Source organism: Suncus etruscus, chromosome 4, assembly GCF_024139225.1.
Source record: "Suncus etruscus isolate mSunEtr1 chromosome 4, mSunEtr1.pri.cur, whole genome shotgun sequence".
Lineage (NCBI taxonomy): Eukaryota > Metazoa > Chordata > Mammalia > Eulipotyphla > Soricidae > Suncus > Suncus etruscus.
The window spans coordinates 6,283,958-6,306,833 of NC_064851.1; the positions used below are offsets into that span (position 1 = coordinate 6,283,958).

The 22,876-nt window shown below is 55.1% G+C and overlaps 1 protein-coding gene across 1 annotated transcript; it reads right to left on the bottom strand.

Moving 5' to 3' along the window:
• Window positions 1-1,338: 1,338 nt before the first annotated feature.
• On the bottom strand, window positions 1,339-21,505 carry SUN2 (Sad1 and UNC84 domain containing 2). The gene is made up of 18 exons (XM_049771566.1): window positions 21,452-21,505; window positions 19,500-19,641; window positions 18,244-18,434; window positions 17,297-17,434; window positions 16,907-17,002; window positions 16,627-16,720; window positions 15,149-15,219; window positions 14,183-14,310; window positions 9,396-9,650; window positions 8,664-8,741; window positions 8,177-8,220; window positions 7,837-8,002; window positions 7,523-7,744; window positions 7,185-7,269; window positions 5,996-6,111; window positions 5,730-5,897; window positions 5,487-5,579; window positions 1,339-2,781 (listed from the first exon to the last, which is right to left on the bottom strand). The coding sequence occupies exons 2-18, from the start codon at window positions 19,619-19,621 to the stop codon at window positions 2,668-2,670; spliced, it is 2,181 nt and encodes a 726-aa protein (XP_049627523.1). The 5' UTR covers window positions 19,622-19,641; window positions 21,452-21,505; the 3' UTR covers window positions 1,339-2,667.
• Window positions 21,506-22,876: the final 1,371 nt, after the last annotated feature.

Genomic DNA, 22,876 nt, shown 5'->3' on the forward strand with positions numbered 1-22,876 from the left:
TGCCAGAGCACAAACAGCCCCAAGTTTGAGCAGGCACAGGGAGTGGAAGAGACGTCCTGCCCCCAACAGGAGCCTTCTAGAAGCATCACTTCCTGCAGATGGGGCGGGAGCTGTGCAGGCCAGAGCTGGGGCACACAAGGCAGACACCCAGCTGGCTGGGTACTTCCTCAGCCTCACCTCCCTCCTGTCCCCCTGGTTCTTCCCGATGCCGCTCCCCAGCCCTCCTCCAGTCTCTTCTTCCCCCTGCCCCATGGCCCAGGACTGACCAGCCCAGCACACAAAAAGCAAAGCCAGTGCTCCTGCCCCCAGGCCTGGTTACCACTCGGCTCACACTGGTGCCCTCAGCATGGCTGTGCTGGGCACCCAGCAAGGCTGCCATGGGCGAGGAGCTGTGCCCGCTGGTGGACCCAGGCCTTTTGCTGACCTGCCTGCCATGTCTCAGGACTGCTGCCCACTGGATTGTTCAAACTCCGTCCTCACGAGCCTGGGCTGCGGTGGGACCTCAGGGCAGGCAGGCGGGCATCTTGGGTTGCAGCGTTTGGCCCTCTGAGTCAGTGACCACTCTGGAGTTGTGGACACGGAGCCAGTGACTGCCGCATGGGGAGGCCCAGCCAGCTGAGCAGGGCTGCTCTCCTCAACAAGCACCAGCCCTTTTGTCATGAAATAAAGGTGTTAATCGGACATCTGGCCCAGTCCCTGCCTTTCTGTGGTGTTAGCTAGCACTTGATGGGGGGACTTCCAGCAGCTTTTTGGCCTCCAGGGCATAGAATAGTGAAGGGATGGTTTATGAGCAGGGGCTTGGGGTGGAACCTAGAATTGGGATTCGAGCAGGGGCAGGCTTGTGTGTGTGTCCAGGGCAGGTACCACGCTGTGCTGTAATTTAAAGCAGGAGAAGGTGGGAAAAGGCATCAGTCCTATATGGGGGGCAAGTTCCAGGGTTTCATTTCCTTGGACCCATAGCAGATCACCTGGGACTCACTGCATGTGAGGCACAGAACCTGGTGGCAGGACCAGTGCCCCTGAGTATAAAGCTCTGGATTGGGGGACCCAGGCTGGTGCAGGTGAAGGGGGAGCAGATATCTAATCCCCTGGAGACTCCCCCCCCAAGTCCCCTAAAACTCAATAGCAGCTCCTCCCTTGGCCAGGCCAAGTTCCTTCTGTCCCAGCCCCAGCAGAGGTCTCGGGCCACACCCCATCACTGCTGAGTTTCCCCTGGATTAAAAGTGGGGATCAAGTTGTCAGGTGGGTGGGAGATTGTTTCTCATGAGGACTCCTGTCCTGCTTTCCCACGAGTTGACCGCCTGTACCACGGGCAGATAAAAACCAGACTCACTTAGCTCTGGCCATAACTCATCTTTTGTTTTGCATAGGCATAAGTTCCAATTTGGAGATACAGAGTCCAGAATCGAGAGTGCAGCGTTTGCAAACTGAGCAGGGCCAGGGTGGCGGCGAGGCTGTCCACACCCCCCCCCACCCTGCCTTCTAACCCCATCCTGAGCTTCAGAGCCTGTTGCCAAGGGCACGTGCCACATAGCAGCCCTCCTGCCCCCTCCCACACAGGCCAGAACCAACCCACACCCAAAACCCTTGCTAGGCAGCTGACCATGAGGAGCTGAGTATGGCTGGCCCAGCACCCCACAGAACCCGGCCGGAATCAAGCCCTTAGCTTTTCAGTTAAAAAATGCCTCAAAAAATATGTACATAACACTTCAGGGCCTGCGGGTTCTAAAGCACCCCTCCCCTATGCTTCAGCCCCTTCCCTGCCCAGCGCCCCAAAACCCCCATCCTTAAGAGTTCCCTTAGAAAGCCAGCCAGAAAGAAGCTGAGGGAGCTGAAGCAGGGCCCACAGGGTGGAGACCCCCCCCTGCACTTGTCACCCCAGTTCCTCAACTCTCCCCAGCATAGAGCATGAGCTCTAGGGGAGAGTTTCCCTGGTGACCCCAGATGTCTAGATCTTAGGAAGCTTCCTGGTCCTGGGGTGGAGGTGGTGGGGAGAGGAGGGGACAAGAAAGAAGAGTGCTCAGGGGACAGGAAAGAGTGAGCAGAAGTAAGTGCTGCCACAGCATCAGGAGAAAAATAACTGCCCCGCCAGCAGAGGGGTAACCCCAAGGTTGGCCCACAATTCCCTTGAGGCTCCAGGAGTCAGAGCCCTTCATAGTGGGTATAAGGAGCCCTGGGCCTATTTTACCCAGGACAAACAGTGCAGAAAAAGGCCTCCAGGGCTGGTGGGCCCAGCTACTCCTGGGCTGGTGGCACAGGCCTTCTAGAAGAGTCCAGGGGCTCTGCCACCTGCATCAAGTGCTTCCTCCCAGAGGATTCAGTCGGCCTTGGACAGGGCCTGTGCCCTGCCCTCGGCTTTGGCACAATTCTGGCCAGCAGCTTCCCTAGCTTTGGCCCCTTCCTTTCCCAGCCTGCCACCACCCTGCATGAAAAGCTACATATTTACATCCTCCTGGGAGGAAGCAATCCTGACAGTTGGATGGCACACAGGGGTGCCTGCCCAAGAGAGGGGAGCCCCAAGCCACGGCAGCCACTGTCCTGGTCTGATTGAAGCAAGTGTGGTTCTTTCTTGCTCCCAGAGTCAGTGTTGATCACGCGTGTGGGCAGGCGGTGGGCTGCTGGCCGTGAGAGGGCTTGGCCCCTGCTGTAGCTTTTCTTGGTGACACGCTAGTGGGTGGGTTCACCATGCACCCGGAAGCGGTAGATGCAGGTATACTCGGGGTGGCCCCAGTTAGTCAGAATTCGCAGCTCCACCACCTGGTAGCTGGCCATTTGGGGGTCCTGGGTAGAGAAGGAGAGGAGAGAGGGTGAGCCAGCTGCACTGATGGACAGGAGGAAGGCGACCCCATCAGAGTCCCTCCCTGGGGTCTCCCCAGAAACTGGCTGAAGCAGTTTTCAGCCCAGCGATCCCCCCTAGGAAGCTGCAGACAGGCGTTTTCTGGGGTCCATTCTGCTCCCAGGAACTTCCCATCTGAACAAGGGCTTCTGCTCTCTATGCAGTAGTGGTTCTCAGGTGTGTTCATTTGTCATCTTCTTTTTTTTGGGGGGGGTTTGGTTTTTGAGTCACACCCAGCAGTGGTCAGGGTTACTCCTGGCTCTGCACTCAGAAATCGCTCCTGACAGGCACGGAGGACCATATGGAATGCCAGGATTCGAACCACCGTCCGTCCTGGATTGGTTGCGTGTAAGGCAAATGCCCTACCTCTGTGTTATCTCTCTGGCCCCCATTTGTCTTTTTTGAGGTTACACGATGTAGCACAGGGTCTACCACATGCTATGAAGCAGGTATTGGCTTTCCTCCCCCCCCTCCCTTTTTGCCTTTTTGGGGGCCACACCCGGTGTTGAGTAGAGGGAAATTAGTCCTAGGCCTCCCGGGTGCTAAGCATGCACTGGGTCCCTTTGATAGTTCCTGTCCTGGCCCTGCAAACATAGCACAGTCTGGTCTCTTCCCCATTCCCTCCTGAACCCACCTGGACTTTCCTGCCAGCCAGGCCAGGGAGCCAAGCCACACCCCTCATACGAGGCCACACCACCAGCGAAGCCACATCCTTGGGCTGCTCTTTTTTTTCCTGTATTGGTCTCTTTCTGTTTGTTTGTTTGGTTGGTTAGTTGCTTGGTTGGTTCGTTTTGGGCCACACCCAGTAGGCTCAGGGGTTACCTCTGGCTCTCTGCTCAGAAATTGCTCCTGGCAGGCTCAGGGGAACCATATGGGTTGCTGGGGATCGAACCCCTGTTCGTCCCAGGTCAGCAGCATGCAAGGCAAACGACCTATCACTGGGCCCAGGCCTCTCTGTTTTCTTTGGGCTCTAGTGTGCTGCTCCTCCTGGTTCCATTTCCAGCCCGACCTTCATTCAAGGCTCTTCGGCAGCATTTATCTCTCTGCCCCCAGCACTCTCTCTCTCTGGCCTCCTGAACTGCTCCTTGGATAATTAAGGCCTATGCAGCTGTTCAGAGCAACCTCACTGGCTGCCTGGCCTGAGTTCTCTGCTTTGCCTAAAACCTGGTGCATTAGCTACCCCTGTTCCTGTCCCTCCACTCCACCTCTCACCCCCATACATCACTGTCTCTCTCCCTGAGAATCCCAGGCCACTAACGCTATTTGAACCCCAATATCCTGGGGCCCTGAATGAGACCAGGAGTCAGAAGTTATTTCAACAATGGAAATTGAGGCAAGAAGCCTCGATCTAGGGCCGGGGAGATAGCACAGCAGTAGGGCGTTTTCCTTGCATGTGGCTTACCTGGGGAAGGACCCAGTTCGTTTCCCAGCATCCCATATAGTCCCCCAGCCTGCCAGGGGCAATTTCTGAGTGCAAGACCAGGAGCAACCCCTGAGCACTGCTGGGTGTGGCCCAAAAACCAACCAATCAATCAATAAATAAAGTTTATGGGCCCGGAGATATAGCACAGCAGCTTTGCCTTGCAAGCAGCCGATCCAGGACCAAAGGCGGTTGGTTCGAATCCCGGTGTCCCATATGGTCCCCCGTGCCTTCCAGGAGCTATTTCTGAGCAGACAGCCAGGAGTAACCCCTGAGCACTGCCAGGTGTGGCCCAAAAACCAATAAATAAATAAATAAATAAATAAATAAATAAATAAATAAATAAATAAATAAAGGAAGTCATTTCTTTCTTTCTTTTTTTTTTTTTTTGGTGGTTTTTGGGTCACACCCGGCAGTGCTCAGGGGTTATTTCTGGCTCCAGGCTCAGAAATTGCTCCTGGCAGGCACAGGGGACCATATGGAGTGCAGGGATTCGAACTGATGACCTCCTGCATGAAAGCCAAACGCCTTACCGTCATGCTATCTCTCCGGCCCCTGAGAGGAAATCATTTCTAACAAGGGCATGAAAATTGAGGCAAGAAGTCTTCATTTGGGGCCAGGGAGATAGCACAGCGGTAGGGTGTTTGCCTTGCATGTGGCCGACTCAGAACCAACAGTGGTTTGAATCCTGGCATCCCATATGGTCCCCTGAGCCTGCCAGGAGCAATTTCTGAGTGAAGAGCAAGGAGTAAACCCTGAAAGTCGCCAGATGAGATACCCCAAAAAAGAAGCCTCCATCTTCACCCCAGTTGCTGCCCAAGGTCCTGGGCACACTCGTAAGCTCAGGCACTTGCCCTCTCCCCACCAGAAAGCCGCTCTCCTCTGCAGTCTTTTTCCATCTTTGTGGTTTTGGGGCCACACTCAGCAGTGCTCAGGGGCTACTCCTGGCTCTGCACTCAGTGATCGATCACTCCTGGCGGGGCTTGGAGGACCATAGGGGATGCCGGGGCTTGAACCTAGGTCAAGGTAAGCGTCCTCCCCACTGTGCTATCACTTCGCCTTGCATCCTCACTTTTCATAAAACTACCTCAGCATCGGCTACCTAGTGCCACTTGGCCTAGGCAAGCTGCAAAATATAGAATTCAAAGAACCTCTAAAAAGGGTCTAGAGAGGGATGGGCTCGGAAAACAGTTCAGTTCACCCCTCCTGCCAGGAAACAGAAACCATTACCTGAAAATAGAATGTCTGGATGGGTTCCCCATCCTGGTCGTAGGTGAACTGGCCGAGGAGTGTCCCTTCCTGCTGCAGGTCCTCATCGAAGCCCTGAGAGGGGTGGAGAGGGGTGGAGGGGAGACCAGCTCTAAGACATGCCCTGCAGTACTGGCACCCCTACACCGGAGGATCAGGGCACGCTCTGTGCTCCCGAGACATCCAGCTGATATCCCTAGCACCCCCTGTCGACTGGACACTCACAAAGACAGCGAAGTCCCTGGGGGCGCTCGAGATGGTCCGGTTGGGCGACAGTGACTTGGGCACATGTTCTAAGGTGACCGCCGTGGGGCGCACGCGGGCAGACAGGCGCACCACTGCGAAGCCTTGGGGCCCCTGGAAGGCCCAGCAGTTGCCGGGATGCACATCTGGCTGCAGGGGAAAGGGAGTCAGGTCAGGGCCAGTGCAACTGAGAGGTCTCAGGCCTTAGGGAGCTGGGGGCTGGGTGCCGATGCCCCAAGGGTGCCCACCTGGAGAATGACTCGGGGCGACTGGGAGTGGTACCACAGGGGGATCCCGAAGAGGCTGAGCAGAGCTGTCTTAGTCTCGTAGGTCTCGGAGCATCGAGTACTGACCACACTGGCCCCTGGGGTGGGAAGGAGGGGAGGGACATGATGGAGGCACTAACCTGGCCCCAATCGTGTTCTCCCTGGAGTCACCACCAGGAGTCACTCCTGAGCATAGAGCCAGGAAGGACCCCAGAGTTGAATGTTGAATGTTGAATGTTGAGGCCCTGGAATCCATTCATTCATTCATTCATTCACTCAGGTTACTCCTGGCTCTGCACTCAGAAATCACTCCTGGCTTGGGGGACCATATGGGACGCCGGGGATCAAACCGTGGTCCGTCCCGGGTCAGCAAGGCAAACACCCTACCGCTAAGCTACCGCTCCAGCCCCCCAGAATCGAATATTTAAAAAAAAAAAAAAAATGAGGGAGAAACTCAGGGGCCTGGAGTCCTGCAGGTGCAGGTATCCAGCTCAGGTGTGTGCAGAGGAAGCCTCCAAGCCACGCCCCTAGAGTCCCCAGGCAGGGGCGCCATTTGTAATTTATCTTCGCTGTTAAATCCTTTGTTGGGTATTTGTGAATCCAAGAACAGTCCCCAGAATGAGAAATTACTTCCCATTCCCTTGTCCCCTTTCGAGGGGAGACCTTGGTAATATTTATCCGCAGCAAATAATAATCCACACAGACAAGAAGGATAGGGTGTAAAAGATTGGGCAAAGAGAGCGAGAGAATCCTGCAGCTTTCGCAAAAGGACCCCTCTCCCCTGTCCATCAAGCTATTTATTGCCAACTCCACAGCGCCCCACCTGGAAGGGCTAGGTGGGGCAATAGTCACAGAACAATCCTAAGGAAATACTTTTATATACAACAATTCCAAGAATAAGCTTATGGAAACTTTTTCATATACTACACTAAGCTACCGCTCCAGCCCCCCAGAATCGAATATTTTTTGTCCCCACCCCCAGCATCGAATATTTAAAAAAAAAATAAAGAGGGAGAAACTCAGGGGCCTGGAGTCCTGCAGGTGCAGGTATCCAGCTCAGGTATGTGCAGAGGAAGCCTCCAAGCCCACACCCCCAGAGTCCCCAGGCTGTGGGAGCACTGCAGCCCCCTTCCCTCCTGCTAGGCTGCCCATGGGCCCAACTGGCACGCACCTCCAGACTCCAGGGCGTAGTCGACCATGGAGATGCGGTCCTCGCTGTAGCGCTGCAGGGCCTGCTTCACGATGCGGTGCACCTGCTGGAACCACGTCCGGCCATGGTCAGCCCGGAGGCCAGGGGGTCGGGGGACAGGGGCTGTGGGATGTCCCCTCATGTGCTTGCACCCCCAAAGCAGAGGGAGGGACCTCCAGCATGTCACAGATGCCAGTACAGGCAAGGAGTGGCTGAGGGTGTGTGTCTCTGGCTCTGCGTGTGTGTGTGTGTGTGTGTGTGTGTGTGTGTGCCCGTGCGCATGACTGAACATACGCGTGACTGTCTTTCCAGCTCCTCACCTCCTCTGTCACCCCAATCACGCCCTCCTTCTGCAGCGTCAGGCCCAGACTGGCAGCGGCCTCCTTGGCGGTCTTGCCCTGAGACTCGGCCACCTGGGCCAGGATCTTGCGTTCCAGCTCCCGCAGCTGCGCCTCCACGTCTTCCCGCTGCAGGAGCCCCGCTCGGGCCGCCCCGCCTCGGAGGAGGAACTGGCTGAGCCAGGCAGGAAACTGAGACTCCACCTGGGGACCCAGGGCAGGTGTCAGGCTGGGGGCCACCTGGCGGGACTCCCCCCGGGCACCCTTAGAGCTCAGAGCTGGCGGGACTGACTCACATCATCACGCAGGGCCTGGATCTGCTGTGGGAACAGGCCCAGCCGCTCGTCCGCTGAGCTCTGCCGCAGGCCCAGCGCCTCCATCTCCTGTCGCAGGGCCCCCAGCTGCGCCTCCAGCCGCCCCAGCTCCTTCGTGGAGCTCTCGTGGAAGAGGTCCCGGGCTGTCCTGCACCAAGAGAGATGGTGGGGGCTTTGCTGGGAAAGGGGGTGCCATGCTCGGAAGACAGGACCCCAGAACCTCCTCTGTGCCTCTAAGTTTTGTTTCTACCATCGCAAGTCCCAGGCCCTTTCTGCTTTCAGATATGAGAGAGACCAAAGGGGCCAATGGACGGCGGGTTACCTTTGCCATTCAGACTTGAACTTCTGCAGCCGATCCTCAGACTCCTAGGGCAGGAGGGTGAGGAAAAGCGGGGTCAGAGCAGAGAGACCCCCAACAAGATGGGTCCCTTGGGCAGGGTCTTGGCTCCACATCCCTACCCGGCAACTGTCACATCTCAGTCATTCAGGGTCACTGACTCATTCAGCATCACTCAATTCATTCATTCAGGACCACTCAGTATTCAGGGTCACTCATTCATTCATTTGGGGTCACTCACTCATTCATTTAGGGTCACTCATTCATTCACTCATTTAGGGTCACTCAGTCATCCAACTTTCTACCCCTGGCAGCTACCACACCATTTGCAGAACTTTCCAGATGCCTAATCAGGTCACACGCCCCTTCCCAAGTATGCATCTAGGCAGACTCCTACGGAGGATTAGGGACACGAGGACCTCTTAGGTCAAGCCCAGGACAGTGCCCCTACCTTGGTAGGGCCACCACCCACCTGTGAGGCCTGAACGATCTTCTTGAAGAGATCCTCAGCGTCCTGTTGGTGTTCAGCCCGCAGCACGGCCATTTCTTCCTGTGGGATTTGCTTTCTAGTGATTCGAGATGGACCCCAGGGTGCTTTTTTTTTTTTTTTTTTTGGTTTTTGGGCCACACCCGGCGGTGCTCAGGGGTTACTCCTGGCTGTCTGCTCAGAAATAGCTCCTGGCAGGCACAGGGGACCATATGGGACACCGGGATTCGAACCATCGAACCAACCACCTTTGGTCCTGGATCGGCTGCTTGCAAGGCAAACACCGCTGTGCTATCCATCCGGGGCCCCCCCAGGGTGCTTTGTACCAGCCAATAAGTGCTACAAAGCTGACAGCAAACCTGGCCAGTGTACTGGCTGCTTTGGCTACAGACACCCCTCAATTTTTATTTTGGTTTTAGGACCATACCCGGTGGTTCTCAGGGGTCATTCCTGACTCTACACTCAGAAATCACTCCTGGTAGGCTTAGAGGACCTTATGGGATGCCAGGGATTGAACCCAGTTTGGCCACATACAAGGCAAATGCTCTCCCCACTGTGCTATCGCTCCAGCCCTTTTGACCCCCCTCAATTTTCACTGCACACACCCATGAAGACGAGCACTGTGGGGGTGAGCAGACCGCAGTGTCTTCAGAGAAGAGAGTAGAACTGGTTGGGGTGCAGGGCCCCCCCATGATGGGCCCTCTGCTCCGCACCCACCTGGATTCGAGCGGTAGTGTCCTGGCGGAAGTCCTCCTTCAAGGCAGCCTCACGGCGGCTCACCAGCCCCTCCAGGAGCGACAAGGTGTCCTCGTGGCTCAGGCCACCCCCCTGGTCGCCCCCCGCCATCCCCTTCTGCAGCTCCAGGCGCTCCAGTCGCATGCCCTCCCTCTGCCAGTTGGAGGAAAACTCAGCGGCTAGAGTTTCCAGGCGCCGCTCCAGAGAATGCAACCGGGACATGATCCGCTGCTCTGCCTAGTAGGGTTGAGGGGAGCTATGCGTGAGGAGGGTCTCTGACTTTGGGGCACCCCATGCCCCAGCACCCAGACTCAGGCACTCATGCCCCAGCCCTGGCATCCCAGATAGTCTCAGCCCTTTGGGTGGATATTTCCGTTTATGGGGGTGGTGGGTGCTGAGCACAGTGACCAGGGTGTGGGAGGGGTAAAAGGGATGCAGAAATATGACACAGGGTGGAGAAGGAGGCTGGACCCACAGCAGGTACTGAGCAGGATCTGGAGAAATTCTTCAGAGAGAGCATCAGAGGGAACACTCAAGAAGACAGAAGCGGCAGGATAACCAACGAACGGGGTGGGGGGCCTGATGACCTCAGTCCTTTGCCTTGCTCCCTAAGTATCAAGCTTATGTGTCAACAGTGGCTTTAGAGGCTCAACAGAACTTGGTTTAGTTTTGTTGTTTTTTGTTTTATTTGTTTTTTTTATTTGTTTTGGGACCACACCTGGCAGAGTTCAGGGGATACTCCTGGCTCTGTACTCAGAAATCATTCTGGGGGAGGGGGAACAAAGTAATAGTACAGCAGTAGGGTGGAGGGACATGATTTGATCCTTGGCATCTCATAGGGTTCCCTGAGCCTGCCACGAGCAATTTCTGAGCTCAGAGCCAGAAATAACCTCTGAGCGCTGCTGGGTGTGGCCCCAAAACAAAAAGAAAAAGAAAAAAAAAGAAATCACAGGCAGGAGAGATAGCATGGAAGTAGGGCATTGGCCTTGCATGCAGAAGGACGGTGGTTCGAATCCCGGCATCCCATATGGTCCCCCAGGCCTGCCAGTACCGATTTCTGGGCACACAGCCAAGAATGGCCCCTGAGTGCTGCCGGGTGTGACTCAACAACAAAACAAAACAAAAATCACTCCTGGCAAGCTCAGGGACCTATGAGATGCTGGAGATCAAACCTAGGTTAGCTGTGTGCCTTCCCTTCTATGCTATTGCTCCAGCCCGTTTTATTGGTTTTTTTTTTTTTTGGGGGGGAGGAAATACCCAGTAGTGCTCGGGGGTTACTCCTGGCTCTGTACTCAGGGATCACTTCTGGCAGGCTCAGGGGACCATGTGGGTCATCTGACCAGGGTCAGCTTTGTTCTAGGCAAGTGCCCTCCCTGCTGTCCTACCTCTGACCAGACCCACTGTTCAGTGAGATGGCAGGTCCCTCTCCCTTTCACATACTCAGTGACCCTGAGCAGGGGCACAGCCAGGGGCAGTTGGCTGGAGGTGGCACACGCTGGCACATCAGGGGTTTGGAGAGCCTGGTTGGCATGATGACAGAAATTGTGCAGAGGAGAAGACAAAACACTCTTCCTGTCAGCTGCGGGAGGGCGGGTCGAGGGCTGAGACTGCATTTGAGAACGTTTATTTCTAAAGGTGGATTCAGAAAGATTCCACGTGAAAAGCAGCTGCCAGACTGCGTGACTCAGAATGAAAACAAGCCGGGGCCGGGCGGTGGCGCTCGAGGTAAGGTGCCTGCCTTACCTGCGCTAGCCTAGGAGACGGACCGCGGTTCGATCCCCCGGTGTCCCATATGGTCCCCCAAGCCAGGAGCGACTTCTGAGCGCATAGCCAGGAGTAACCCCTGAGCGTCACCGGGTGTGGCCCAAAAACAAAAAAAAAAAAAAAAAAAAAAAAAAAAAGAATGAAAACAAGCCGCCCTGCCTGGCCAGGCACCCAGTCACCACCATATCTTTGTGCAAGGAAAATACAGAAAGAGACATTCTTTTTTTGGGTTTTGGGACCACACCCAGCTGTGCTCTGGGCTTACTCCTGGTTCTATGATCATTCTTTTGTTTGTATTCCTTTTGTTTTGTTTGGGGGGGTTGTTGGGCCACACCCAGAGGTGCTTAGGGGTTCCTCCTGGCTCTATGCTCAGAAATCACTCCTGGCAGGTTCAGGGGACCATATGGGATGCCGAGGATGGAACCTGTGTCTGTCCCAGATCAGCTGCATGCAAGGCAAATGCCCTACTGCTGTGCTAGCGCTCTGCCCCTCTAGATTTATTTTTATGCCCACCTCTTTTTTTTTGGTCTTGTTTTGTTTTATGCTACACACCCATTAGTGCTCAAGGTTTATTCCCAGCTCTGCATTTAAGAATCCCTGCTGGTGAGCCTTGGAAACCTTAGTGAGTATTTAACCCACTATCCTATCTCTCTGGCCACTATTTTTATACTTTATTAAAACAAACAAACAAACAAATAAAAAAAGCCTTACAGAATTGCCTTTTTTTGGTTTTTGTTTGTTTGTTTGTTTTGCTTTTGGGTCACACCCGGCAGTGCTCAGGGGTTACTCCTGGCTCTATGCTCTGAAATCGCTCCTGACAGGCACGACCATATGAAATGCCGGGATTCGAACCACCAGCCTTCTGCTTGCCAGGGATTCGAACTACGGGCCTTCTGCATGAAAGGCAAATGCCTTACCTCCATGCTATCTGGCCCTGCCTTTTTTTTTAATTGTTGGTTTTGTTTTGTTTTGTTTTTATTTGGGCCACATCCGAAGGTTCTCAGGGGTTACTCCTGGCTGTGCTCAGAGGTCATTCCTGGTGGTACTTAGGGGATGCTGAGGAGTGAATTCAGATCAGCCAAATGTAAGACAAGCGCCCTCCCTGTCCTATCCTGTTCTATGTCTCTAGCTCCTATTTTTATACTTTTTATTTAAAAATTGAATCAGAGTGAGATGGTTACAAAGTTATTGGGGATTGAGTTTCAGTCACACACTATATGACACCCATCCCTTCACTAGTATATACAGGATCATTTTGGGGGGCACTTGCAGGATCATATGTGGTGCTAGGGATTGGTGCCTGCAAGTCAAGACCCTACCTCTATAAAACTCTCGAACCCCCAAGATTCATTCTTTTTTTGTTTTTGTTTTTGGGCCACACCTGGCGGTGCTCAGGGTTTACCCTGGTTGTCTGCTCAGAAATAGCTCCTGGCAGGCACGGGGGACCATATGGGACACCGGGATTCGAACCAACCACCTTTGGTCCTGGATCAGCTGCTTGCAAGGCAAATGCTGCTGTGCTATCTCTCCGGGCCCCCAAGATTCATTCTTTACTCATCTTTCCTCTTACCAAAAAGTGGGTTTAATATTACTGCTAATGACTAAAATGTAAAAGTTGTATATGTTGAGGCCAGAGCAATAGCACAGCAGGTAGGATGTTTGCCTTGCATGCAGCCAACCTGGTTCGATCCCTGGTATAGAGTCCCCTAAGCCTGCCAGGAGTGATATCTAAGTGCAGAGTCAGGGGTAGCCCCGACTATCATCAGGTGTGGCCAAAAACCAAAAGAAGAAAAAGAAGAAAAGTTGCATAGGCTGTTATTAAGTGTAGTTTGGGGACCACACCCTGCAGTGCTCAGGAATGGCTCCTGGTGGTGCTCAAGGGACCATGGGGATATGGGACAGAGCCTGGGCCTCTTCTATGACACGTTTGTCTGCGCTCAATCCCTTGAGCTACATCACTCTGGCCCAGTCCAGACAAGCCTATCCCTCCGCCAAATAAAAGGCTAAAATGTGGTTATTAAATGCAGCAGCTGCAAGCAGAGTTGAACTCTAATTAGGAGTGACAAGTTCTGCATTTCTGGCTGACACACTGATGGCCTCCCCCACCGGCCCTGCTAGACTGACCTGTACAAACACTGGTCACAATGGACAGGTCTCTGGGGAACCCCCCTCCCCCCATCTCTAGAGAGCCGGTAGCACCCGAGTCCCCTGCCTTGGGCCTAGCTCTGAGAGTTACTCTGGAAACAACTTTACACGCATCCCAAATCTTGGCCTCAAAAGGCCGGGCCTATCTCAACTCCCTTGGCAGTTTGCCCTGTGCCCATGGAATGGGCTCTGTGCCAGGCTGCAGAATGGCGAGTGGGGCAAGGCTGTCACCCCAGAACCTGCCAGCGTGCTGCAGACATGGGCACTGGCATCCTGTAAGTCCTACCCCGAAACTCACTCTCATTGGTCTAAAAGACTCTGGTGGCAGGAACTGGCCATAATGTCCCTCATTGGACTCTGGATGCTGGAAGGACCCAACGTCCCTCTGCCCCCTGCTTCAGTTTCTTTACTAAGTCATCTTTATGACTGTTTGTTTTTTTACATTTTTTTTTTTTTTGGTTTTTTTGGGCCACACCCGGTAACACTCAGGGGTTACTCCTGGCTATGCGATCAGAAGTCGCTCCTGGCTTGGGGGACCATATGGGACGCCGGGGGATCGAACCGCGGTCCGTCCAAGGCTAGCGCAGGCAAGGCAGGCACCTTACCTCTTTCGCCACCGCCCGGCCCCTGTTTTTTTACATTTTGGTTTTTTGGGCCACATACAGCACAGGGGTTACTCCTGGCTTTGTGCTCAGAAATCATTCTCAGGGGACCATATGGATGCTGGGATCGAACCTGGGTCAGCCACATGCAAGGCAAATGCCCTACCCATTATCCTATCTCAAACACCCCTGGCAGCAGAAAAGGGGACCCAAGATAGGAGGTGCATCCGTGAGATGGGGGGAATGGGGGAAACTCACCTGGAAATGTGGGGCTGATTCTCGGGACTCCCAAGACGCCTGCTGCCTGCCGCTGCCCTTCGCCTCCCACCAGGACACCAGCGTGGGCTGCAAGGCATGCAGGCCATAGGGGAAGAAGTACCAGGCCCCTGCACAGGGAAGAGGGGTGAGATGGGGTTCTGGAATTGGTCCCTTTCTTCCAGATCTGTAGTCACCAGAGGGTGCCGAGGGAGGGAGGTTCCCTGGGAAAGGCAAATCCTTTCTCCTGTTTTGTTTTTATTTTCTTTCTTTTTTTTTTTTTAGTTTTTGGGCCACACCCGTTTGACGCTCAGGGGTTACTCCTGGCTATGTGCTCAGAAATTGCCCCTGGCTTGGGGGGACCATATGGGACGCCGGGGGATCGAACCGCGGTCCGTTCCTTGGCTAGCGCTTGTAAGGCAGACACCTTACCTCTAGCGCCACCTTCCTGGCCCTTGTTTTTATTTTCTTTTTTTTTTTTTTTTTTTTTTTTTTTTGGTTTTTGGGCCACACCCGGTAACGCTCAGGGGTTACTCCTGGCTATGCGCTCAGAAGTTGCTCCTGGCTTGGGGGACCATATGGGACACCGGGGGATCGAACCGCGGTCCGTCCAAGGCTAGCGCAGGCAAGGCAGGCACCTTACCTTTAGCGCCACCGCCCGGCCCCTTGTTTTTATTTTCAACCACATTCAGTGACACTAGAGGGTTACTCCTGGCTCTGCATTCAGAAATTACTCCAGGCAGGCACAGGGGACCACATGGGATGCCGGGGATCAAACTTGGGTCAACCTTGTGCAAGGAAAGGTACCCACTGTACCTTCCTCCCTGCAGCCCTGGTAACTTCCTTTTTTTCCCCTTATCCATCTCCACTCCACCCACCCATCCACCCACTCCATTTCTCCACCCACCTACAGCCCCATTTCTGTGCTGGCTCTTGTTCTACCCTCCCCTGACACATGGGGGCGCTCACCATAGGTCAGGCCTGTCAGGAGCAGCAGCAGCAGGAGAAACCAAAGGAAGGTCTTCAGGGAGGTAAAGCGCCTGGAGGACCCAGGATAGGAGTAGAGAGGAGGGAAGGGGAGGGAGTGGACTGTGAGAGGACTGGGTGGGGGTGGGGGTTGCTGTGTCCACCCCCCACCCAGGGCACCTCTGACATTTCCTAACCACTAAGTGAGAATTTCATGGGGCTTTGCCTTTAGGTCTTGGGGTTTGGGAAACAATCCTCATTTAGAATTTTAATTTTTTTTGTTTGTTTTTGGGTCACACCCGGTGGTGCTCAGGGGTTACTCCTGGCTGTTTGCTCAGAAATAGCTCCTGGCAGGCACGGGGGACCATATGGGACACCGGGAGTCGAACCAATCACCTTTGGTCCTGGATCGAACCAACCACCTTTGGTCCTGGATCAGCTGCTTGCAAGGCAAACGCCGCTGTGCTATCTCTCCGGGCCCTAGAATTTTAATTTTTATTGTTGTTGCTGTTGTTTGTTTGGGGGCCATACTGGTGATGCTCAGGGTTACTCCTGGCTCTGTGCTCAGGAATCACTCCTGTTGACCCAGAGAACCATATGGGACATGGGGGATCAAATTCAGGTTGGCCACGTGCAATTCAAGTGGCTTCCCCACTGTATTATCTATCGCTCTAACTCCTGAAATTTTTGTTTGTTTGTTTTTGGGCCACACCCGGCGGTGTTCCGGTGTTCGGGAGCTACTCCTGGCTCTGCACTTAGCACTTGCTCCTGCCAGGGATCAAAATCAGGTCTGTCCCGAGTTGTTTTTGTTATACAAAATAAATACTAAAATATCTAAATATCTATCACTAAAATATCTAAAGTAGAGAAATGCCTGAAGTAAGCAAACCCAGAAAACAGAGCCAAACAACAAACCCCACAATAACCCAGGAATCCTGAAACTGGCTTTGCTTCGGGAGAAGCAGGAGCTCTTGGGGAAGGGGGTGCTGAGTCCCTGTTTTCTTCTCAACTGGCTATCTGCTCCCCCAGGACCTAGTCAGCCCTCCTCCCCACAACGTTCCTGCCCAGGACAGCTCCCACACTCTACCCTTTGGACAGAAACTTGAAGAACAAGTCCACAGTATCCCCAGGGGGCCCGACTCATGGCTTCAGAAGCCACTGGGAACCGGTCGGTCATCACAGGGCCAAGAACTAAGCAGAACTTTCTGGAAACACGTCTTGGCTAGAGGCCCAGACTTTGACAGCAGGGGCTGCATTTCAGAGAGTCCCAGGAGAAACTGAGAAACCTGGGTTCTAGAACATTCCCTGAGTCTGGGTTCTAAACTATTCCCTGAGTGCACTAACGATGCAAGGGTCAGACCTGACTTGGGGTGGGGATGTAAACTGGGGAGTCACAGAGAACCTGTCTCTGGCCGGTGCCCCTAACTTTTACTTCTACCTCCAGCTTCTTAATCACATCATAAGTTGGGGATGGGTCTGACCTGGTTAAAACGAAGACATCGAGGAGGGAGGCAGCCGTGGTCAGGCGGTACCAGGTGGTGCCCACCCACCAGTAGAGGAGTCCAAAGAGCCGGCCTGTAAGGGGCATCCACAGGTTCAGGGTCACCCAAGCTGCCAAGGATGCCTACCACCCCAGTGCTGCCTACCTCTCACCCACAGCGCCCCCTGATGCCCAACTGTGCCCACTACACCCCCTGCTGCTCTCCTCACTCACAGTGTCCCCTGGCGCCCACTGCGGAGTGGGCACCCAGAAGCACTCACCAGGAAAAGTGACCACTGTCCACACCGCAGAGCCCACCCTGGACACAGCGCCCTGGAGCCTGGAACCCGAGTTCCGCGTATCCATCTCGGAGTAGCCTGCAGTGGGACAGGGGGACCCCGGCTCAGCCTAACTGCCTCTGAAGGACCCCCAGAAGATGCAAGCCACGCACATGTATACAACTGTCACTAGAGCAGGTGGCTGCGTCTCTCACCCCTGCACCCCGCAATCCCACCGAAGAGCCAGGAAGGGCTCCAGGATGCTGCATGTCGGCTCTGCCTGAATGTCACCACTGGCTGAAAATGAGTCAGTCCAGGAGAGAGGAGTTGACTGCCCCCTCCAGCTCTACCCCTTGCCCCCCATCACCTCCCCATGGTGGCAGAACAGCCTACCCAGATACTCATCCTCTGAGGAGTAGCCGGAGGAGGACCCCGGGAAGTCCTCCAGCAGCTTGGAGCTCCCCAGCCCATTCTGCTTGCTGCTCTCTGTGTCTCCAGAGCCTCGCCTCCTCCTGGTCCGTGTGTCCTCGCCTGCAGAGGAAAGTGGATGAGTTCAGTGGGGGGGTGCACTGAGGGTTTGGGGTTTGGTTGGGATTAGTGTCTCAGAGGCAGTGCCTGGGGTCTGGAATTCTCCATTCAACCCTGCAGGAGCCAAAGCAAGCCCACACTCAGCTCCCCCATTCCATAGGAATGTGGGGACCAGGCCAGCACTCTAGTCTCCATCATCAGATAAAGAAATCTGGGTTTCACACCCTCGGCTGCTGCCCATCCAGTGGTTCCTGGCATAGGGCAGCCCTCCTTGGGTATCTAGCTGAGATTAGGAAACCCCAGGGCAGGGGCCAGAGAGATGGCACAGTGGTAGAGTGTTTGCCTTGCATGCAGCCAACCCAGGAAGGACCCGGTTCCATTATTGGCATCCCATATGTTCCCCCCAGCCTGCCAGGGGCGATTTCTGAGTGCAGAGCCAGGAGCAACCCCTGAGCACCGCCGCCGGGTGTGAAGCAAAAACTAGTCAATCAATAAAGTTTAAAAAAAAAATTTTTTTTTGGGGGGGGGGGTTTTGGGTCATACCCGGCAGCGCTCAGGGGTTACTACTGGCTCTATGCTCAGAAATCACTCCTGGCAGGCTCGGGGGACCATATGGGATGCCAGGATTCGAACCACTGTCCTTCTACATCAAAGGCCTTACCTCCATGCTATCTCTCCGGTCCCAAGTTTAAAAATTTTTTAAACATAAAAGGAAACCCCAGGGCAGGGCGGGACGGGGCGTGATGGGGGGTGTAGCAGCCCCCCAGATTTTGCAGTGAGAAGCTGGGTGGAGGAGTTTGAAGGACACTCACTCCAGTAGAGATCCCCGTGCAGCTGCCGGTCCAGGAGGGCGCTCCTGGCCAGTGACACGGCTCGGGGACTGCCCACGTAGGATTCCCGCACCATGGACTCGCTGTAATAGGACGTGTGCGGGTCCGAGTCGGAGACCAGTGAAGGCGTTGGCGACAGGCGCTTCATGGTACTGGGTTTCTTCTTCAGGGTCCTGTACAGAGAGAGATCCACACACCCCCGTTCCCGCAGGTGAGCCCTGGCCGGTGGCAGCGGGGTGCCTGGTTGCCAGGCAACATCTCCCTGGGGGGCCTCTCTGTCTCCCCTGCAAATGGGGAGCAGTGGCCCGGTAAACCCAGGTTGCTGTCTGTGCACCCCTGGCTTTTCCTCTTGGACTCATCCTCAGTACACACCCCTGAAGGGCACCTCTATGCCACCTGGCAGCCTGGGAAAGTGGGGAACTATCTTTGTATGCCCTTTGGGGTGGGGAAGACTGGCAAGCGTTGGGGAGGATGGTGAGCAGGCACCCCCTTCTGCAACACGGAGGTTCCTTGTGCCCTGGCTGACAGTTTCAAGGTTTCCGCCGGGGCTTGCTTCCCACTTCCTGTTTTCTGCACCAGAGCCTGGCTTAGAACAGCGGGGCTGTGGCCCCTAGACCACTGTTTCTCAATTCTGCCTGCTTTCTTTCTTTTTTTTTTTCTTTTCTTTCTTTCTTTCTTTCTTTCTTTCTTTCTTTCTTTCTTTCTTTCTTTCTTTCTTTCTTTCTTTCTTTCTTTCTTTCTTTCTTTCTTTCTTTCTTTCTTTCTTCCTTCCTTCCTTCCTTCCTTCCTTCCTTCCTTCCTTCCTTCTCTTTCTTCTTCCTTCCTTCCTTCCTTCCTTCCTTCCTTCCTTCCTTCCTTCCTTCCTTCCTTCCTTCCTTCTCTTTCTTTCTTTCTTTCTTTCTTTCTTTCTTTCTTTCTTTCTTTCTTTCTTTCTCTTTCTTTCTCTTTCTTTCTTTCTTTCTTTCTTTCTTTCTTTCTTTCTTTCTTTCTTTCTTTCTTTCTTTCTTTCTTTCTTTCTTTCTTCTTTTCTTCCTTCCTTCCTTCCTTCCTTCCTTCCTTCCTTCCTTCCTTCCTTCCTTCCTTCCTTCCTTCCTTCCTTCCTTCCTTTCTTTCCTCCCTGTGCCCCCCCATCCTCCTGTTACCCCCCTCCCATGTCCCTCCTTACCACTCCCCTACTGTACTTTCTGAGACTCTCCTGCTGGCCTTCAAGAGTGCCCTGGGAAGGACGCCCCCCTTACCTGAGGGGACTGTCTTTGAACAGGGAGCTCTGGCTGCCCCCCACGGAGCTCCCACCACTGCTGCCACCGCTATCATCGTCCCCCTGTGAGTAGCGCGAGAGGCGCTGGCTCCGCCGGGACATGACGGGAGATGGGGCTCCCCCTGAGGAAAGAAAAAGGGGGGACACTGTGAGGCAGGGGGTGTAGTCTCCCAGTGGGATGCAGTCACCCAACACCCCCAGATGTGGGGTTCACTTAGTGCCGGGGTGGGGTGCTCTCAGGGAACTCCTGGAATGCTCTCCTTTTGTTTTACTCCACCCCCACCTTCCAGAGATCCCCAATCTGGGCCTTCTGTGCCCCAGAAGTGATTAGCATATGTGTTTTTTTTTGTTTTTTTTTTTTTTGTTGTTGTTGTTTTTTGTTTTAGGGTCACACCCAGCAGCGCTCAGGGGTTAATCCTGGCTCTATGCTCAGAAATCACTCCTGGCAAGCTTGGGGGACTATATGGGATGCCGGGATTCGAACCAACGTCCTTCTGCATGCAAGACAAAAGCGCTACCTCCATGCTAGACTCCTAGTGGGTACCTCTAACTCTTTTTTTTTTCAGGGGCTACTGCTGGTCCCTATTCTAGCAGCTTCCCTCAGAGGAGCCCCCCACCATGCAGTCTCCTGAACCTATACTCTGACCCCAACCATATTCTGCCTCCGAGGGGGCCCCCCTTTCCTGGCAAACCCCACCTGTCCATTGGGACCCCTGGGCAGCAGCTGAGTGAAGACCCCTGAACTCCTTACAGGGCCTCCCAAATAAGGTGTCTCCTGACTTCCACCTGGTTGAGGGGAACCCCAAACCTTCCTACCCCCAAGAGGGCTGGCCCTTCCCCTCAGCCTTTATAATAGAGCCGGGCCTTGAGCTCCCTTTTGTGGGGGGCTGGCCTGAGTCTCCCCACTCTATCATGGTATTTTCTAGCAGTTTCAGCAATGGGTGATGGGTCTCTGGCGGGATAGGATGCAGGTAGAGGCAAAAAAAAAAAAAAAAAAAAAAAACAACAACAACCCCAAAGCAACCCAACAGGAAAGGGGTTCGGCAGTGTGAGGTTATAGCAACCACCATAGGGTGGCTGGGGCAGCTAGGCTCTGGCATGGATGAACCAGGACTCCCAGGAGGCCAAAGGCCAAAGCCTTGTTTGACCACAAGCATGGAGGCCACATAAGCCACTCAGCTTCGAATCTAGTGATCCAGGCTGCCTCTGTCAGCCCGAACTCTGGTCCTGGCACTTTGTTAGCCCGGCTCATGCCTGAAGGATGTGGTGGGCACAGCCCAGCCCGACTATGCAAACCAGAAGGTCTGGTTTGCCCAGCTGGAAAATTCTAGCAAGTTGCCTTCTGCAAGAGAACAGACTCACGGGCCCTGTCTTCCTGGCACCTTCCCAGATCCAAAGACCCCTGCCTTCCTGCCTTGGTTCAGGGTGGCTGGTAAAAGGACCCAGTTTAGGAGTAGCCTAAGCTTGCAGCTGGTGGATTCTGTGGCCCACACTGCTCCTTATTAGGCCATGCCCCCTCTGCTCTCCCTGCCAGAGAACTCAGATGCCCACACACAGCCGCCTCCTCTCCTCTTAACCCTGGCCCCTCTGAGCTGAGCTGAGCTGAGCAGAAACAAGGTAGCCGGTTTGAAAAAGGTTTGAAAAGCAGCAGCTATGAAGAAGGGCTGGAGGAGTATGGGGCAGTCACAGGTCAGGCAGCCTCCTGCCTCCCCCCGCCGTGCCTCTGAGCAGTCCTGGCACCCCAAAGCAGTCTGGGGGTTCACAGTGCCAGATCTGTGTCTCGTGATTCCGAAAGAGAGTGGGGGAGCCTCAGGGGAGCTCAGATCTGACGCCACCTCCCCCAACAGGCAGTTAAGAAACCCTCAAGCTCCCTCCCACTTCCGAGAGACCCGGAGAACCACAGCCCCAGCCCGGCCCAGCTCCACCACCTACCTACCAGGAGCCCCCAGAACCAGCTTCTGCCTGCAGACTTGACCTAGATCTGGGGCACCTTTCCACACTTGCCTGGCTCACAGTTCACTCCCTCCTGGGACCTGAAAGGTGCCAGCCCCAAGACTCCAAGGCTGAATTTTTTTACCACCCTCCTCCTTCTCAGCCTCTCTTCTCTAAGTCACACTCCCGCCCTCACTTTGCATTGCTTTGGTTTTTCTTTAGAACAAGATGAAATGAGCCTGGGGAGTGGGGTGGGGTGGTTTCCAGAGTCCCGAGAGGCGGGCAGAACAGTAGAACAGTTCGTCCCTGGACGCTCTGGGCCTGGCACTACTACCCTGGGCTGTCTTGTGGGGCGGGCAGCCGGTGCTCCAGGAAGGCTCTGCCGGGAGGGAAGTCCCGCCTGGACACATCCGCCCTCCGATCTGGGCTGACCAGTGGTGTGGCCAGCCCTGAAGGGCGGGGGCCGGCCGGTGGCATGAGTCAGGCCACCGCCTGGCCTTGGCTTGGCTTGGCTTGGCATGGCATGGCATGGGCCGGCCGGGCGCTGGTCCTTTGCAAAGCAGCCCAGGGGTGTGCGCCGAAGCCTGGGCAGGGAGCCTGGCCCAGCTCGGTGCTCCTGTTAGAAGGCAAGAAGCAGCAGCGGGCCTAGCTGGGGACAGACAGCTCCTAGTCGACCCACTCTAGTGGGGGGACACGCGCTTGGGGACACGGGCCGGGCTGTCCCAGCCCCGATCAGATGCCTGTCTGTCCCACTCAGCCCCCCACTTCGGGGAGATCTCTCTTACCTGCTTCCCCCTGAGACTGTGCAGCGTGGGGTGGTCCTGGGTGTCCGTGGCACGGCTGGGAGTGATCCCCGTAAGCCCTTTCCCGCGTCGGGCTCCCGAGTGGGCGGCGATCGGGGCGCACGGCGGACAATGCGCCTGCGAGAGTGGGGCCGGGCGGCTCGCGCGTGGCCCGCTGTGTATGTGTGCGCCTGTCATTCAGCACTGACAGGCCGCGGCCCATTGGCCGGGCCCCGCCCGAGGCCCTGCCCCCGGCGCCGCCCATTGGGCGGTTTGAACACAAAGGCCCCCCTCGGCCCGCCCACCGCGTGGGTCCCCCCCCACGGGGAGGGGCGCTCCCAGCTCGCCCGGATCCCCCCGCGTGGGGATCCGCAAGTGGAAGGGACCCCCACCAAGGGGCTTGGGGTAGGGGGCTCTCCCAAGCAGACCATCCCTGAGTCCCGACCTGGGTTTTGGGGGTGCAGTCTTCATAGGGAGTGGGGAACAGGGAGGAGGAAACCTAGAGTTAACCTGGGTGGGTTCCTGTGTCTCTAGTTTGGCTAAATGGGACTTTCTTTCTTTTTTATTTTTTTGCTAAGTGCCCCCCCCACCCCACTTGCGTAATTCGTTGCAATGGTTTCCCCGGCCCCGAAGGCGTTGGTTT